Source organism: Tachysurus fulvidraco, chromosome 14, assembly GCF_022655615.1.
Source record: "Tachysurus fulvidraco isolate hzauxx_2018 chromosome 14, HZAU_PFXX_2.0, whole genome shotgun sequence".
Taxonomy (NCBI): domain Eukaryota; kingdom Metazoa; phylum Chordata; class Actinopteri; order Siluriformes; family Bagridae; genus Tachysurus; species Tachysurus fulvidraco.
The window spans coordinates 13,844,805-13,865,180 of NC_062531.1; the positions used below are offsets into that span (position 1 = coordinate 13,844,805).

The window sequence follows — 20,376 nt, forward strand, 5'->3', positions numbered from 1 at the left end:
TGAACAGTTGCCTCCAGGAAATATAAAGGTGAGATTTATTACAAATTAACATCACATTTAACAGGCAGAGTAATCGGTTTTGACAAACAAATGACAATTTTAACAGACCATATTATCTATAAACCTTACATATTATTCAAAAAGATGTTGTATTTAATTTACAGAAATTGTTTGATTACTGGGAACATTAATCAAACAAATTTTTCCAGAGCTTATCAGGTTAAAATCAGCTTTCACTTATGTTAAATGCCGTTTAAAAGTTTATCATCATCATCATGTAGTATGAAGCTTATAGATTATTTGTACCATTTCCTTTTATTTTGTTACATCATAGTTCACTCTTCACTCAGCTTAGAATTGTTTTAAAATATGCTAAACAAACTAAAGAAAAAGGGTAACTGTGTAATATGCTGAAATCAGTAGCCAGAAAAACATGTTAAAACTAGATTGTGTCCTTATTGTGAATAGTTATTTCTTCCCCTCACTGTTAGTGTTTTGTTCTCCTAATGTTATTGATATGTAAATGTTAGATGTAAAATCTCAACATTGTAGAGACAATCTTACACCCTCAGTAAAACAGTCATGAAGTCTGCATTTGCATTTCTCTCTAAAGTTGTTGGATAGAGTCTCACAGCTTGGCATAATCCTTCAGTATTGTCTCCAGCTTCTGGCTCAGCATGATATTCCCTCTGACTTTCAACTTGCCAGCAAAAAACGCCTACGGGGGGAAACAAACAAAACAAAACAGTGATCTCTGAACAACAGTACTGATGTGCTGGATTACTCCTAATGTTCACACATCTGGTGAATCAAACTAAATTTTTTCAAAGAAAATATGGGATAACGGTACCCTCTGAGGGTTGAGCTTCCCCAATACGATGTCCATGAAATCCTCATCAGCCACAGTGAATGTCACATCAGCTTTGCCACTGTATGGACCCTTATGCAATGCACCTGGTGCTGTTTTTAGATCAATGGCTGGACAGAAACACATCAGAGCTCGGATTAACGGGAATGCATAAACAGGAATATGAATGGGAAGATGACCATTGAATGCCATCTCACAACAAGAGTTTCAGAATTATTGGCACCTTTCATTAAAATGGGTACAAATTAATACTGAAAAAGTATAGCAACCGAGATGTAATTCTATGAGCTACTGTACAAAATTATATAGTGTTAAGATGTATTAAGCACTGAATTTTTAATGAAGCTTTCAATTATTTTTTTTTATTACGGGTACTGGAGAGATCAGTGCTATTCCGTTACCTGTAATGTCTAACATAGGATTGAGACAATTGTAGATACTTGGTAAATAAATAAAGCTTGAAACCCTTTGCATAATTAATCTGAAGTCTTACTCCACTGAGCAGCCGTCTTTTCTCCTTTGGTAATTTCCCATCCAAAAATAGCATTAACTTTCTTCACAAGTTCAGCACCCACGTCTCTGATCCGGCGTCCAATTTCACCAAACACCAAGTCACTCTGAAGTCCACCGGTCTATGAAGTTGCAATGCGAGTTAGCCATTTTTTGCATATTTACATATAACAGATTTGTGCTCTTCCTTCAAATCACTTATTTTCCATGAAGATCTAATCCTGTTAATATTTAATAGAAATGATGCCGCTACCTCTGCAGGAGATTTGCTGGCAACAGCATCAGGAGCTGCATGTAAATCTATATACGCTCCAGCTAACACAACAGCTCCGGTCTCCTTCACCTGAACAGCCAGAACAAAAAAATTAAATGATTGACAGTGGAATAACAAATAGAATCAAATACACTACAGTATAAACAAAAACTTCTCACTTTACTCTGAAAGTGAACTCTGTTTTTTTCTTTCCACATTTCTGTCTGCAGAGACTGGCCAGGTAAGACTGGCTTCACAAATCGCACCTATTCGAAAAAGAAATAATTGAAGCAAGCAGATTGTAGGTTATTATGGATAAAAGCAATGCTTTTAACAAAGTATATATGAGGAAAAACCTGCAGATAATGATATGTAGATATGTAGACTAAAATGATGCAATACAAGCGGAATATCTGTATGAAGAAGAGAGCTGAAAAGTTTTATGAGGTTTTAAGTGGCAGCACTGTATGAACTTGCCTCACCTTAATAGATTTGAATCTAGAAACATCATTTCCAGCATACTGCTTCAGGACATGACGTGCAGCAAATCCAAATGAGCACAGTCCGTGCAGTATGGGAGTTTTGAATCCTAAAGTTTTGGATAACTTCTTAAGCTTTTTTGAACTTTTATAGACATTTTAGTATAAATGTTATTATGGTCATTGATTCTGAAAATGTCCTCTTATTTGAAAAGGGAAGCAACACTTCTTACCTCCCATTTCTGCAAAGGTTGGGTCAATGTGAAGAGGATTCCAATCGCCACTCAATCTATACAAAGCAGCCTAAAATACAAACATTATGATAATATTGGGGGGGGGAGGATTGCCACGAAATTGGTCAGTCCATGATACTGCCTACAAAATATTAAGATGTTCAACAATCATGTTGATTTTATCATTCGTTTAACTATTGTCATACATCACAATCATCACGCTTGACCTTACCTGATCTCTGGTGGTTTCATCAACCACAACTGCATCAGGTGATCTGTTTGGAGGTGCAACTGTGGCCTGGGAAAAAAAAAACCAGAGGTATAACTATTAAAATCTAAACAACAGGACTACATAAACAAATGGCATAATGGACATGCTTTTCCAAGGCTAGAGTCTAGAATGTTTATTACCACAGCTTTATCTGATGTCCTCTTTCCTCCAAAGCCACCAGCACCAACAATGAACACTGTGAACTGATTGTAGCAGACCAACTCTTGTTTGCAGTATGTGTAAACTGCAGGAATGAAAATGTTCAGTTCTCATTTCTTGCTCAAAAACTTATTTAAAACTGAATAGTTATCACTTATTAATGATATGCAGTAGTGAGTAGAGCTTTCATTAACTCCAAGACTAACACCATTGTTTGTCATTATGTTTTAATAATAATATAAAATAAATAAAAATCACCATCCAGGAGTATGACTGCACCAGTCCCTTTGTCGAAAACATCTGCTATTGATGCCTTTGAGGTCAGTGTTCCTAGAAAATAGATGTTAGATAAACTAGCCGGTTTTAAAAAAGAACTGTTCATAAAACCCATAGGAAAGCAGATATACCTGAAGTAGGCAAAGGTCTGTACAGCTCCAAGTACTGTTCTCCATGTAGGAGCTATAAATGAAAATACAGAAATTAGATTAGATTAGATTCAACTTTGTCATTGTGCAAGGTATATGTACAGAGCCAATGAAATGCAGTTAGCATCTAACCAGAAGTGCATAGATGGCTTATTTACAAGTGGCAGTGTAATAAATAAGGGTATAAGGTTATACAGAAGGTGTAGTAATATGTACATATAACTGAATAAGGGTATATATAGTGTGGTTTCTATACAATATAAATCTAGCTAATTATAAGCATTCATAAGCATTTGATCAGTCAGTTTGCTTTTAGAACATCATAGTGGGATAGAAATGTCAGTCAAGAAAGATACATTAATTCTGATCAGATCCAGCAAAAGCGAGATCCGTGATAACTCTGTGCATAATTACATGTAAACATCACATAAGTGAAAAAAATGTTTGTTTTATCAGATGCTCACCCTGGTGGGGTCAAAATTGAGCCCTGGAACAGAACCAAGTCCTCCTTCTAGCATTGATGCCATTCCTGGGATGACTCCAAATGTAGGAAGGCAGCTGAACTCCTCGTGACCTTCATAGAGGAACTTGAGGTGATCAGCCTCTCTAGTAGACATGCCCACTCCCAGGGCATATAGGATGCAGTGCATGTTAGTATAGTTAAATGTCATCTCAGGAAGAAAGTTGCCCACAGCCTCTGCCTGCAGACATACAAGTATCATTACAATTGCTTGGAAAGCTCGAAATTGATAAATTATAAAGTTCCTCAAGTAATTTACATTTTCACAGTGAATTGTGTCCTCTTCTCTATATGTACTATAAATAAGTATGACCATACAATTAATTTAAGCAACATTTATTGTAGTTTATTTATTGTATTTTAAAGTTTAATGTGCATTATAAGCTACATATTCGGTACTCACAGGGTTTATACCAGATGATGCTGAGGTCACAGCACTGGTTGGATTGCCTCCAATTCCTTCCTCAGAATCCACTTTCGACAGCACATCCACCAGCAACTGCATTGACTCTTAATGGCAGAGCACAAAAGCAGAGCGAATGTTTAATTAACTAGTCCATGCTCAGAAGACAAAGACAGCGACATGCTCAACCCAAACACAACACGCGTGATGAGCACTACAAAGCCATGCTAATGGACCTCTTGCTACTCTCCCTCCTCTATGCTGTACTGCAGTACATCCCGAGGGCTGCTATGGTAAGCAAACACAGGAGGATGAGACTCAGTTAGCTTCTATTGTTGCAAATCTGCTTATACATCACTGCTAATGAAAATCTAATTTTAGTTAATGTGGTTGCATATGTATTTTTAGGCATGTGCAAGGACAGACTCCATGGATGGGGTTGAACTCCTGTCTTTTGACCCTCAGAAAAGAGGTTAATTTTCTAAATAATACCAAATAGGCAGAGGAACTGAAAGGGCTGTCCTCCTTCACCACTGCTCTTTGCAATGGCTGTGGAACTAGTAGGAAAAATAATAAGTGTGGTCAAGTTATCACAGACATAGATGCAGGGGACAGAGGATCGGCGAATCTTGCTGTATGCGGACGATATCCTTTTTGTACATGTCCCACCTGAAATAAATCTATCCCAGCAATTTGTGTGTTTCACAATATAGTAGATTTTGTAGATCTGGCTATGAGACAAATTTTACAAAATCATGTTCCCTAATTCTTATGGACCTTTTGACTGTATTTTTGTGGGGGTGGGGTGGGTTATGGGGTGACAGGGCAGCTTTCAGTTAGTAAGATCATAAAATATGATCTTAATATATAGGATTCTCGTCCCATCACTCCAGTTAAGTAGGTTAAATGTATCAAGAATGAATAATATCATTTCTTTGCTACTTTTGTGTTAAGATTTAGATTAAACAAAAGGCCAAGAAGTTCCCTAAATTAATGTGTCCCAAAGAAGAAAGCAGTGTCTGTGTAACTTACTTGCAGCTATATTTCTGATCAATCTCATGTTGTACTGTACATCTGATCAGCTGGTGTTCCAACAGATTGGACGCTTGTTATGGAATTTGACCAGTATCTCCCCATAGCCCTTAAATGTTTACCATTTAATAATATTATGAAAATAGAAGATATTTCTTACATTTTGCTTAAAACAACACTGAACAGGCTTAAAGAGAGGTGAAGAACTACCTGTGGATTTCTAAATTTTTTTCTCCATCTTCTCCTATATAACCATGTACTGTTTCCCTTTTCCATCACAACTGAATATCACTGGGTTTCTGGCTTGGATGAGGAAAGAGTTCAGGCCATTTTCACGTTTGTTTTCAAACCATTTTTACAACTACTAGACGAACACTGATTACCCAAGACAGATATTTAAATAATATCATTTATGACACTTTATTCTTGGTCATGGAGGACTGCAGTGTGAGACAAGTGAGATCTAAATACTTTTGAGTAAATGAACTTACCACAGGTCTGATATAATTCCACTACACAAACTACCCAAAATATCGGTTTCCCCCATAACACCTGTACTGGAGTTCATGACCTTAAACAAAATAAAAAATAAAAATTGATAAGTCTCTTTTTATCTTAAAAATGTGTGGCTGCCAACCACTGAGAGTGATCTGTTGATTTTGCAAGTGACTGTCTGCTTTGCTATAAAAATAAAAGAAATAAATAAATGTGTAATTTGTATAATCTTTTGGTTGCTCATTGAGTAAAGATGCACCTACATTACTGTCCAAAGATATTCAGTGGATACATCTCTACAAGCACTGCTGCTGAAGGATGTTCATATTGTATGACCTTGCAACAAACACAGTACTGTTATTTTACACTACATAATAGTGGAAGACTACTCATTTATAATCCCATTCTCTACGAGGTCACCCAGTGGAGGACAAGTTCCTCCTGGGGATCTACATCTACATTCAGATTACTGTAAAGCTGCTTTCTGACAATGTCTAATTGTCAAGTGATCTATATAAATAAAATTGAATTTAAAAGGCTTGGCCTGATCTGGGAATAGAGCTAAAAGTCCCAGCTCAGATTGTTTTTTAAGACTGTCACTGCTTTTAAAAGAAAATGGCTGTATAAAGATATTTCTCTTTAGTCAGTTCTGACTGGTTACAGAAATGATGTGCATGACCATACTATGGGTTGTGATTATAAGGTTAGGGCTTAGCCTTTCCACCGCAGAATACTTCACTTTTTATATGCTTTACAATATCACACTTAAAATATTAAAACAAAAGGGGGTATGTCTGGTTTGTATTGGTTCAATACCGCTGGGTTCAATTGTGTTAACGGTGCCATTTTTTTTATTGAGCTCCAGACATTCATAATGTCTGTTTTACAGGCTTGTGATTGAATAATTTGTAGGCTGAGGACAGAAATACAGCTTGATATAAGGACTTCAAAGTTGATCCAGAACAACCTCAATATTTACCTTGAATATTCGCTGGCTTAGTGGCATTGGTGAAGTCACAGATCTGGTCCCACTTATCCCGGACCGCCTCTGGGGTCATGCTCTGGTTTTTATGGCGGACGATACGGCCCAAAGTTCTCTCCCACCGCACTGCACATCCACATACAATTTAAAGCTTTAAAATAGCCTTGAATTCATTTAAATACCAATATAGATAAGCAAAACTCCACTTACATTTACCAATCCAGCCAGCCCCAACCTAAGAACAGTAACAAGAAATGGTTGACATTTGCAGAACAATTACAGTATATATAAAGGTTACAATCAGTTATGACATCAGAAAACATTTCGAATCACACCTCAAAAAGGCCTCCATTCTCCTGACACTCCTCATGGCAGAGCCATAGAACAAGAGGAGCCACGTACTCCGCTTTCAAAGACTCCACCAGATCTGACAAGGACAAATACCATACAGTCACTAACAATTAGAGCAAGAGGGAAATCAAAATAAAAATTAACTCACAATCACACTGCTTAATATCACAAAACACTTGAGTTATTAGACTGCTCATTTTGCAGAATAATCTCTCAGAGCTTTACTCCAAACTACAGCCTAGAAACTAATACTGAGAAAATTGAAAGACAGTATTTAAATTAAGTGCTAACAGAGTTTCCCCACACATGGCTGGTACTTTGGGATTCCACTCATGTGTAATAACGACTAAAATAAAAATATATTTAATAAATCTGCTCCAAGCAATTAACATGAATTATTTCTAATTTGCTAGCACCATGAATGCAGCTATGAGTTGGGTGTATGCTAGACAGATTTGGTGGAACCTTTCAATTTCCTGTTAATCTTTGAACATTAATTACCATATGATTTGGATTACTAGCACAATCCACCCTATGCTTTGACTGCTGACCCAGAAAAGCAAATTACTTATAATCCCCATACATGCATATACACATCTTTAGCCAGCATTTTTTGATAAACACTAGACTACTCAATCATGTCATACAGGCAACTTGCACAGATACACACATTAGTTCCAGTGGGCGTTAAGCTACTTCCGTACAATTTTCACCACACTACAGGCAGTCCTGGAGGCATGAGGTTTTGGAGAGAATGTATGGCTAACTTTAGCCAAGATGAGATATTCTGAGGCTTGCAAATTTAACAGTCAACATTCATTTACGCATAGAAGTTTGCATGATGCAGTAACCCGGTTTTCATCAGGTCACAAATCTCACAGCCAACACTTTTGGCACACAAACAGCTTACTGGCCTTTTTATAAGTAAGTAAGTAAGTAAATAAATAAATAAATAAATGTGTGATATTTCTTTCATATGGATAAACCAGTTTCATGAAATCTTAGATTTCATTATTACATTATTTTGGCTATAATCGAATAAATGCACTTTATTAATTACAAAGCAATCTCCTTTCCAACAACACTGGACAACATACAGTACAACTTCAACAAGTAGCAGAGCCTCTCGGTTACAATTCATCATTAAACATCTCAACATTGAAAATGGGTTTCTTTCTAAACATTTTAGAAGTTCCTTTTTAAACATCAACACTGCAATTGCATGCGAGTCAGCTTTTAAAGTTTACCTACACAGCCAGCTTAAATTGCTGACTTGTTCACAAAATACATGACCAGAGCAAAGCAAGTAACTGCTATCAGAAACAACTGTACATTCCCAATGATCATTCCTGTTTGAGCTGGACTGTGCTTTAGGATATAAAGCATTGTTTTCAGATGTCTGACCTTTAGTATTATGTACTATTTAGAAATTCTGTTGAGTGAACAGAATGTGGTTGGGAACGCAGCTCGCAAATGACTGAGCAGCACAAAATGTAACTACAGGATATGACATTGTCCAAATACGCAGTTCTTTCCCAATCTAAAGTACTAATGCTAATACAGTTTTCTTGTAGCTTTAAATACTGTATTTCTAAACATATCCTGTAGAGGTTAGTATTTAGCATGCCTGGGGATTTTTTGTTGCATGCTTTCACATCAAAAGGAGTGCTGGCCTAGTCAATAGGCCATTATATAGTTTAATAAGGTGTCACCTAAATATTACTGACCCATGTGGTGCTTTGCTTATTAAAAAAAAAAAAACTACACCTTGACAGACATGCACCTTATACAATCAGAAATATTTTTAGGACCTGCTATAACAATCTGTGCAGTGTTATTTTGTGCGGTGCTCTAACCTGGTGGCATGACTGTCTGAGTGAGACGAGAGCCTGCTGTAGGCGCGATGGTGTTGCAGTGGATGTTGTACTTTTGGCCTTCAATGGCCAAAGTGTTGGCCAGACCCAGGAGACCTAGTTTAGCAGCACTGTAGTTTGCTTGACCAAAGTTTCCATAGATTCCAGCAGCCGATGAGGTCATGATGATTCTACACAGTGTTGGGTAGATCATTGTTGCCAAAGTTTCAATTATAAATAAAACTATACGTTTTAATATTAATACAAGTTTTACTTTTTAATAGTGAATACAGTATACTGTCTAGACACAGTCATTATTTTACCTTCCAAACTTTTGGTTCTTCATGTGATTCCATGCTGCCCGAGTGACTAAGAAGGAGCCCCTTAAGTGCACTTTGTGAACAAGGTCTGAAAGAAGAAGAATATTGCATTTAAATAGGATCCTTATGAGAGGGAGTGAGGACATGGAGTGCACAGTACATTATCTGAGTTTATCTATTGACAGAAGGGATGTGAACTGCATGATTGCTGAATGTTCAGACTGTTGGGTGGTGCCAAAGGCCCCGTTTTTATGATCACTTACTCTCAAGCAACCAGCTTTCCTTTAGAAACTGTCAGTGCATTTTAAGGACACTGTTTAAAAAAAAATTTAAAAATCCCTATTTCATGATTTAATGGGGGTCAAAAAAGTCTTATATAAAAGATACAGTACATCTTATACAATATTTTAAGATTAAGGTCAAATACTACAAAATGTTACGCATCAAAAAGGTTTTTGTGTTTAAAATAAGTGACAGAAAATTTAGTTAAGATATTGTCTCTTTTGTTAAAGGAGCAATTGCACACAGTGGTCACCTTTAAAGCTAATGACAACATTTCCATGCCATTCAATGATGGTGTTGTAGTGGGACTCCAGCCCACTCTGGATCAACAGCAATTAACCCTAATGAAATTATGGTATATGCACTTATACGATAAACTTCACACTTATGTTGAGTTCATATTCCAGAAAACACTTTGGGGTTTTGTTATAATACACATGAAGTTACATGTGTCATGCTGCAGATCTATCAATCTAAAGTCCCCAGTAGACAGACGTTTCCTTCATTGTACACTCAAACAATACCACAACATCCAAGTTCATGTGTTCATTCTTCTAAACAAACAATTTCTTACTGTTCTAATACCAATACAAATTCTAACCATTTCTTAAAACCAAAATGGTGTAATATCGCAAAATCATCCTATACATTTTCCTCAATTTATTGCTACGGTGATATGCCATTTTGACATGTTATTTTTATTTCTGGAAATGTTGATATCTGAGCATGATTTACCCTCATGTGCTTTACATTACAGATCTATATAGTTGTTCATATTTCAGCTTAAAAATCAGTCAGTGAATGTAAATGCAGCCTGTTGGCATCTCAGTAGAAGTTTGCTGATACACCAAGCTCAGATCCAATATTTGTGTCACAATATTTTTGAAAAATAAGCAAGGGCCTTATATCTGCGTTTTTATACCTAGTTTCCATTTTCAAGCACACAGTGAAGCACAAAAATGCAACAAAATTAAATGTTGCTAAATAAACACAATCTCTCCTGCTTGAACATTCACTGGTGTGCAGCGTTGGCCAATCTCAGCTAAATATCCATTTTTCTTCTTTGGGTGGGGAATAAGATGTATACTGTATTACACACAATTCTTATTTGTTCTTTCAAAACTAGCTGAATTTGCCAGACATACCGTGGCAACACAGCAGTGTTACTCAGGGGGGGTCGGACATGTTATTGGGCACTTTATGAATCCTGAATTCTATACACAGACTCATACCTGCTGCTATGAGCTTCACAGTCACCATGGTAATTTTGTTAACCCGGATTGATTCCGCCATGAAAGGCTGCCTCAGTGCAACAATGAGACGTTGTGTGTCTGTGCATGTGTGTGTGCACACAAGTGAATGGGTGTTATAAACTGCTAGCTTATTAGCTTATAAAATGAAACATCATTTCTTTTTAGCCATCACTGATGATATAAAGAGGATACTATTTTAATGTTTATTATACCTCACATAATATAACATTGTTTTAGCAAATAGCCCACTTTATTATGCAATCTGTTTATTGTATCCTCAATACACAGATTGAATTGAGAGCTGTTATGGTACATTGTACACAATCCAGCATACATTGCTGACAGGAAAAAAACATAGCAAATTAGTCCAAAAGATCAGGAATGTAGAGCTAGAAGCCTATTGAGGAAGACAGGAGGCAAAGAAAAACTCCCTGAGACACCATGAGAAAGAAACCTTGAGTTGGCAACCTTAAGTTCAGTTTGAAAAAAATTGTGAAGAGACTTGGAATCAACACAGGGGAGTCTTTTTGACTATAGCACCAATTCTTAGGAGGTACAGTATCTAATCTTGTTTTTGAGGGATTAATACATTGACCTGATTTGTCTCCACCATCTTAGAAATTATTATTTCTTATTAGGGATTGGTTGAGTGTCTGGAGAATGGATAAAACGCATATCCCTTATCCTATGATCAAAGTCTCAAACCGATTTGACTTGCGAGCAAAGTTCAGACCCTGGTGAGCAAGGTGAAATGAAGCACAGAGAGCTTAAGAGCACTTGTGTTAGAACACTTCCCTGCACATTCGCTTTACTGCTCCACACTTGCCAATACCGATTTATGCTACCTCATGCTCTTTTCTAATGAGCGTGCTCACAGATAATGTTCTGGGCAATCACGTCAGTCATCCTCATGCTCTCTATTAGAAAGGAATTTCTTATTACATACCCCAGTCAAGGTCACTTGTTCTAGCAAAAGATCGATCCCTCAGAATCCTTCAAAGTTAAAGGAAGAGAAGAAGAAATATATTACAATCCATAATTTAAGAGGCAGAAATTACACATATGGTGTATAAAAGTACAAAAAACATACAAGCAAACATGAGCTCTACACTCCTGTTATGAACTTACCCAGCATTATTTATCACAATATCTGAGGAGAAAACATTGAAATGTTAAAACACAGCTACAGCACACAGTACGTTTTGTAGGAGATTCTCCTGATGCTATACATCACTTTATCAATATCGGAAAAGCTGATATCTAGTAGTATCATTTTTAAAAAAAAGCCTTCAACAGTATTTGGTTTCATTTTCTTAAATAAATTCAATTCATGGATTCGAAAGTATTTTTACTAAATTGCTCATTTTCAGTAAACATTTTATTTGATTAATGTGATTTTTTTATAGATTTATTATTTTTCAATCTATTCCATATTAAAGATTTTCAGTACAGTTTCTTATACATTATAAAATCACATGCAATACAACATCAGTAAATTTAGTCTGAGCAGGCATGTGATAAGTTTTGACATCTGCATAACTGTAATTGGGGGCCATAATTATTGCCTTTTACACTGATAGCACAATATTCTAAAAAAAATTAGTGCATTACTATTACAATAGATTATGTGATTGCCTTCCCCAAGGACACGAAGTTATTTGATAAATAAGAGACTGTAGAAGACAGTTGTTTCTGGGCTACTATCCAAATATGACAAAGATCATCTTGTGAGCACAAACATTGCCCATGCAGGCAGCATATTCCCAAATGGACAAGGAAGTAATGTATTAGATCAATTTAAAAGGCACTGTCAAATCCCAGGACTATGAATCTGACAGTGTTGTGACCTTAACCTCGAACACCAGCAGTTTCTTAGTTGTATTGTGTCTCACTTTGGATAATAGCATCAGCTAAATGCATTAGGCCAGTCAGGCCAAAAGGATGCTTACTATGTCGTAAAATTCTTCATGTGGGAATAAATGTTATAGATAAATAGTTTCTTATTGTTAAAATTTTGCATCTTTATTCTGTGTTCTGTATACTTCTGTACAGCTACTGTGAGACAATGTCCATTGTTAAAAGTGGTTTACAAATAAATTGATTTAAAAATGGAATGTGACAAGAACAGTAAGTCATTTCAAATGATCTGGCTCTCTACCAGTAGTCAGTAAAACTATATTTAATGTCAGTCAAAAGGACATTTACTGTTGAATCTGAAGGATTACCCTGCTGGACGTTATTTAACTCTGTGCACAGCAAAGGTCCAGAGATAGAAAGTGATGGAACACAGCAATTTCAATATATAATAAATCTTTTTGGTAGAACATGTGAAAAGTGTGTCTGCCAGTTAGCTCACTGTTATTGGATGTTATTTTTGTTATTTGTAGATTAAAAAAGGATGCATTAAAAATTTGCCATCAAAAACTATAAATTATATTGCAATCATGACCTGCTTGTGAAAAAAAAAAGTTTCCCCAAAAATATACTTTTTGTTGTTTTTAATGAAACATTCAAAATGAAATTTGTAACATACAGTGAGGGGGAAAAATATTTGATCCCCTGCTGATTTTGTACATTTGCCAACTGCAAAAAACAATCAGTCTCTAATTTTAATGCTAGGTTTATTTTAACAGTGCGAGACAGAATAACAACAATCCAGAAAAACGCATTTAAAAAAAAGCTATAAATTGATTTGCATTTTAATGAGTAAAATAAGTATTTGATCCCCTATCAATTGGCAAGATTTCTGGCTCTCAGGTGTCTTTTATACAGGTAAGGAGCTCTCTCTTAAAAAGAGTGCTCCTAATCTCAGCTCGCTCCCTGTATAAAAAGACACCTGTCCACAGAAGCAAATCAATCAGATTCCAAAATCTCCACCATGACCAACGAGCTGTCCAAGGATGTCAGGGACAAGATTGTAGGCTTACGCAACGGAATGGGCTACAAGACCATCACCAATCAGCTTGGTGAGAAGAAAATCCTGCAGTGCCCACATGGTCCCACTGCTCAAGAAGGCACATGTACAGGCCCATCTGAAGTTTGCACACCTGAATGACTCCGAGGATATATAAAATCGAGCTCTTTGGCATCAACTCAACTCACCGTGTTTGAAGGAGGAAAAAATGCTGCCTATGACCACAAGAACACCATCCCCACCATCAAACATGAAGGTGGAAACATTATGCTTTTGGGGGTGTTTTTCTGCTAAGGTGACAGGACAACTTCACCGCATCAAGAGAACCTCAGCCAGGGCATTGAAAATGGGTCATGGATGGGTATTCTAGCATTACAAAGACCCAAAACACATGGTCAAGGCAACAAAGGAGTGGCTCAAGAAGAAGCACATTAAGGTCCTGGAGTGGCCTAGCCAGTCTTCAGACCTGAATCAAATAGAAAATCTGTGCAGAGAGCTGAAGGTTCTAGTTGCCAAATGCCTCAAAACCTTTATGACGGAGAGGACCTGCAAAAGAAGTGGGACAAAATCCTTCCTGAGATGTGTCCCACATAACCAACTACAAGAAATATCTGACGTCCGTTATTGCCAACAAAGGTTTTGCCAGTTTGCAAGTACTAAGTCATGTTTGGTATAGGGGTCAAAGACTTATTTCACTTATTAAAATGCAAATCAATTTATAATTATTTTAAAATGCATTTTTGTGATTTTTTTAAAATTATTATTATTATTATTATTATTATTATTATTATTATTCAAATAAACCTACCAATAAAATGATAGACTGATCAGTCCTTTGTCAGTGGGCAAACATACAAAATCAGCAAATTTCCCTCATTATATTGGTTCAGTATATATGCAATGAGTAAAATGTTTCACAACTTAACAAATTAACCTAATTAGTTAGAATTTTATAGTATAATTATATTGGAATATATTATAAAATATAGATTATTATATATTAGTTAAGACACTTTTTCATACTTATAATCCTGTCACCTTTCCATATATGCCTCGCAGTAGTAAAAACTCTGCTTTAAAGCAAATAACTAAATAATAAACTTAGAGTTTAATCATCTACCTTTAGATATGACTGACAGTTTACGAGAATACCCATTCTAATGTCTCTGGGAACATTGTATGATTTTATAAATAAATAAATAAATAAATAAATAAATGCACCTATTTGTCCAAATGCATCCAATGCAGTCTGGATTAATTTTTCACCATCTTCTACTGAATCTGTTAAAATACAAACAATTGTAGTTAACATATGTTCTGTTTTGAAAGATTGTAAGTAACAACTGTATTTTCTCTCAACATGCATGTGATAATATATTGAACAGTGTGTTTCCCATCTTATCACATCAGACAGGTATTATGGTATTACTAAACAACCTTCCACAGCTAATAAGTAACATAAATCCCAAAATCCAGTTTACCTACCATAATTTGCCACAGCTCTGCCACCTTTAGCTTTTATCTCTTCTACTACTCTATCAGCAGCTGCTGAACTCTTTCCACCTCCCTTTATATCACCCCCAAGGTCATTCACTGCAGAACAGATAACAGAACAGATAAGTTCCTATAAAATGATACAGAATGAATAAAATTGAATAGATTGACTCAGAAAATAACATACCCACAACAGAGGCACCTCTTTCTGCAAATGCTAAGGCATACTCTCTCCCAAGTCCTGAAAAGTACGTCAGATTGCAGTTTATTACATTCAATCCATACCTGAGCTTCAACAGTAACAGCATAGGCCAAGTTAAATAGTCATTACTGAAGATGAATGCTTGGTTAAACATATTACTGCATGGTTTAAAAAAAAAAAAAAATTATATATATATATATATATATATATATATATATATATATATATATATATATATAATTTTATTAATGTTTGCGTTCTAACAAATAGTTAATAAAACAAATCAAGCTAAGTGCAAAAGCACATTTGCCCTGTGCTCTACGCAGATCTTGAGTAAAGTCCTCAGCAAAGTATGATTCCTATTTATGCAACACTGTACACAACCGCTCTGCAAAGCCTTTAAACTAGCAAAATAATAGATTCTGCCTTGACAAAGACTGAAAACATACAACTGGGTCCATAAGTATTTTGACAGTGACACAAAGTCATCAATATTAATGTATGTACCAAAGGTCCTGCATTAACAGTTTGAGAATTATTACCATTTATTACATAGTCCTTTCATTATCACAGGCCCAAAGGTAACTGGACAAACTGATGTAATTATAAATATAATGATTATTTTTAATACTTGGAAGTAAATCCTTTCCAGTCAATGACTGCATGAATTGCGGACCCCATGGAAATGCTGAGGTTCCTCAATTGAGATGTTTTCCCAGGCTTTTACTGGAGCCGTCTTCAGTTGCTGTTTGTGGGTCTTTCTACCTTCAGTAAGTGGCCAGCATGCTCAACTGGGTTAAGGTCATGTCTATTTATGAACATTCCATTACTTTCCATTAAGAAGCTCATGGATTTGCTTTGCATTATGTTTTGATGTTATGCCATTACCCAAATCTGTACTCTGAAGTGCTGTGCTATAAGTTTTTTAGCATTTGACTGAATTTTAGCAAAAAGTATAACTATACACTGTAGAATTCATCCTGCTTCTGTACTTCTATCAGCAATCATGCGGTCAATAAACACCAGTGAGCCAAACTAGCAGCCATAAAATCCCATGCCATTACACTTCCTCCACTTGTTATGTTTTGTATTATGAACACTTCCTTTACTTCACCATATGCTTCTCTTCCCATCATTCTGGTACAGGTTAACGTTGGTTTCATCTGTCTAAAGAATCTTGTTCTGAAATTGCCCTTTCTTTTTGTCAGTGTTATCAGTGGTTTTTCCATCTTGAAGTAAACCATCTTTTTACATTCATGAAGGCATCTCTTGATTGTAGATGTTGACAATGATACACCTACCCCCTTGGGCTAGATGTTGTCAAGGGCTTTTTCAGCAAGAAAAAAACTCCTTTTGTCTTCTTTGGTCTTCCATTCCTTTTTGTTTTTTTGATTTTGCCAATGCATTCCTTCTCTTTAGGAACATACCAGGTTGTTTTGGCCAATCCTAAACTTTCCACTATTTCTCTGATAGCCTATTTTACCTGCATCAACACATATTGATAGCCATAAACAGCTACCAAAGGCAAATTCAACACAATTCAACTCCAGGTGAACTTAATTTGCCATGAAATAGTGAGTAAATTAAGCATTACTTTTGAGCCTGTGAAAATGAAGGAACTATAAAAATGGCTGTAATTCCTGAATGACTAATGACAGTTAATGAGAGAAAATATAAACAAACAAATAAATTCAATCAAAAACAAACTATCACGTCCAAATACTTATGCACCCAAATGTATCCTTAAAAAAAGCCATTATCATTCCATCATCATTTCTATCCGCAATATAGTATTAAGTTATAGTAGCTCCCTTTTCCTTAGATACATAAATCAAAAGGTGAAGGACCTCTGATTATCTCTACTCCCCCAAATTTAACCCTTGCCAATTGCCCAGTTTTAATCATCCAGAATTTGGCGTTTTCTCTTTCACTAAATATATATTATTCACACAAAGGAGCAATGCCATGCTGGAACATATTTGGGCCTCTTATTTCCAGTGCAGGGAAAATGTAAATTCTACATTATACAAACAAATTTTAGACAATCATGTGTCTTAACTAATGGACACAAACATATTGGGGTCATGTTTAGGCATCCACATACTTTTGGTCATATTGTGAAATATGCTCTGCCATCGTACTTATACAGTATGCAGTTTTATTTGTGGAAAGTGTTGCATATACTAAACAAAAAATTACAAGAAACAGAAAGCAAGCAAAGGAATGAATAAGCTCAAAACACAAGCAAGATCCATGTTGCACCATATAAATAATCAACACTTTTTAAAAACAAGTGGAAAAAGCATTTTCAAACCTCTTTTCACTCAGTTTCAAGCAATTCATTTACAGGAATACTTCACTTTAACTACTGTTAATGTATTTTGTAAATGCATAATACTCGTAAGAGTTACTACCGTTTGCATAACCTAAACCTTAACTGAGAGTGAATTACAGTAGTTGCAAAAGGTTTGTCAAGCATGCAAATGTGCAGGCTGAATAAGGTGGACAATATACAGGTGCATCTCAATAAATTAGAATGTTGTGGAAAAGTTATTTTATCTCAGTAATTTAACTCAAATAGTGAACCTCATGTATTATATAAATTCATACGATCATGGAGAAAACTAAAGACTGATCTGAAGACTGATCTGACAGTTGTCCAGAAGACAACTTCACCCTTCACAAGGAGGGTAAGCCACAAACATTTATTGCCAAAGAAGCTGGCTGTTCACAGAGTGCGGTATCCAAGCATGTTAACAGAAAGTTGAGTGTAAGGAAAAAGCTTGGAAGAAAAAGATGCATAACCAACCGAGAGAACCGCAACCTTGAGAGGCATGTCTAGCAAAATTGATTCAAGAATTTGGGTAAACTTCACAAGGAATGGACTGAGGCTGGGGTCAAGGCATCAAGAGCCACCACGCACAGACATGTCCAGGAAATTGGCTAGTTGTTGTATTCATCTTGTTAAGCCACTCCTGAATAGGTGTCTTAGCTGGGCTAAGGAGAAGAACTGGACTGTTGCCCAGTTGAGTTATCAATTTTAGTTGAGACACATTCACTGCCTATGGAGGGTGAAAAGTACTATAGGCAATAAAGGCCAATTTTATTGTTTACACTGCACTGGAGTATGTCACAATATTCAGAAATGTTGGTAAACCCATGAGAATAACAGGTCAAAATAGTCTGGTTGTCGCAAAGGACCACAGCTTGGTACAACACTGATTTTAAGTTCCTTAGTACCCCTTCGTGCTTACCCATAAACCCCTCTCTTCTTCACCATACAAATACACACCAATGCACAAAGGGGAAGCACAGAGGGGCCCTGATGGAATAATACATGAGATGTTGCATGACAATAATATTTGGAACCAGATAAAACAATTAAGTATGTGACATTAAAAACCTCTAACCAATTAATAACCAGGAGTAAACAAAAGGCTTTCATAATCATGTAATCAATGCAATTAAAAGTTATCCTACTCTACAGTTTTTTAACAGAAATGTAGTTCTATTTTTGAATTCAGTCATACTGATTAGTCACGTGACCTGAAATTCGTCTCCTAAATAATAAACAAACAAACAAACAAACAAACAAAGCTTTTAAACAAAACCTGCTCTGGACTCTATTACATTAACATTTAGACAAAAAAACAATGCTGCACTGCCCACACTGTAGCAATGTTTTTATCCCTAAAACTACACTTTAGTGACAAATACTCGTCTAAAAACCTGCTTGTAACTCGTGAGCTAACTCGACAAAGCTAAGCTGAGCTAGCTGTTGTGATAACCTTTTATTTTTTCAAAGTAAAGTTTATTTTTTGCTTAAGGGAGTTTTTTATTTTTATTTTAATGCCTATGGCTACTATTTGCTGGCCTATTGGTAGCACTTCTCCACCGAGCAGACTGCCTACAAGAAGCGGTTTAGTTAGCAACAGCAGGTTATAAACACTTTAAAGAAGGATATTGTCGTATTAACTTACCACCTCCAGCTCCGGTAACAAGAACAACTTTTCTAGCAAACGACAGAGGCAAAGACATGATGGAATCTCAAGCTTCCTGCAAGTAAACTGACAGCGTTACCTTGACTCTTCACCTACTTCCTGCACAGTACATCATGACATCGCGTCATCGCCTCCAACCAATCAGCGCTCTGATTCACTTACATTTACATATGGACCACAAATGGCTCGATATGAGCTGTTAATGAACTACGTAAAACGACAGAACTTGATGCCGTATATAATGCACTTATATACAAACAAATACGTGTTTGTGTGTTTGTGCGTGCAATATTGCTTTTTTTGTTGAGAAATGATGAATTCTATGGGTTTTTTTTCAGTATAAACAATTTGTAACATCAATTAAATAAAAATCAAATAGTGCATTATCCATTGTCTAAAATCTACATCTTATATAAAAGAAATACTAACCGAGGCAAAACACTGGTTCCTTTCAATGCTGCTTCCTCATATCATTCTTAAATGTTGTCTCTGGCTTGAAATGTTTGCCTGTATGATATTCTCTGGCTTTCGATTGTACCTAAGTAAAAGGATCTCCCACCACAAGAAAGTGCACCCTCCATCAATTCTATATTGGTTTATTTATAAGGCTATATTCTATAACCTTAAGAGACAACAACAAAAAAACCTACAAGAGACTTAAATAGGATTGTATTTTAAGTTACATATTAACACTGCTTTAGAACTATGCCTTAAATATTTGTAAGACCTATTGCATAGTGGCGACGATAGATAGATAGATAGATAGATAGATAGATAGATAGATAGATAGATAGATAGATAGATAGATAGATAGATAGATAGATAGATAGATAGAAAATGAGTTAGTAAAAGAGCCTAAAGGTCACTTGATTACTTAGCAGCTTCAATTATGGCAATAGATGGTCCTGACATAATAAGACGTGTGTGTGTGTATGTTTGTGTGTGTGTGTGTGTGTGTGTGTGTGTGTGTGTGTGTGTGTGTGTGTGTGTGTGTGTGTGTGTGTGTGTGTGTGTGTGTGCATTACAAAAAACGTATAAGTGAAATGTCAAACACGATTCACGATTCAATTCCCGAC

The 20,376-nt window shown here is 36.0% G+C and overlaps 1 protein-coding gene across 1 annotated transcript; it reads right to left on the bottom strand.

The window, feature by feature from the left end:
* Positions 1-17: 17 nt before the first annotated feature.
* hsd17b4 (hydroxysteroid (17-beta) dehydrogenase 4) lies at positions 18-19,433 on the bottom strand. Its single transcript, XM_027167337.2, has 24 exons — positions 19,280-19,433; positions 15,285-15,338; positions 15,089-15,196; positions 14,825-14,884; positions 11,818-11,839; positions 11,636-11,682; positions 9,158-9,242; positions 8,838-9,025; positions 6,966-7,057; positions 6,841-6,865; positions 6,628-6,756; positions 4,122-4,228; positions 3,663-3,899; positions 3,181-3,232; positions 3,032-3,103; positions 2,755-2,858; positions 2,576-2,641; positions 2,344-2,413; positions 2,114-2,220; positions 1,811-1,897; positions 1,632-1,721; positions 1,362-1,500; positions 851-978; positions 18-718 (listed from the first exon to the last, which is right to left on the bottom strand). The coding sequence occupies exons 1-24, from the start codon at positions 19,335-19,337 to the stop codon at positions 629-631; spliced, it is 2,217 nt and encodes a 738-aa protein (XP_027023138.1). The 5' UTR covers positions 19,338-19,433; the 3' UTR covers positions 18-628.
* Positions 19,434-20,376: the final 943 nt, after the last annotated feature.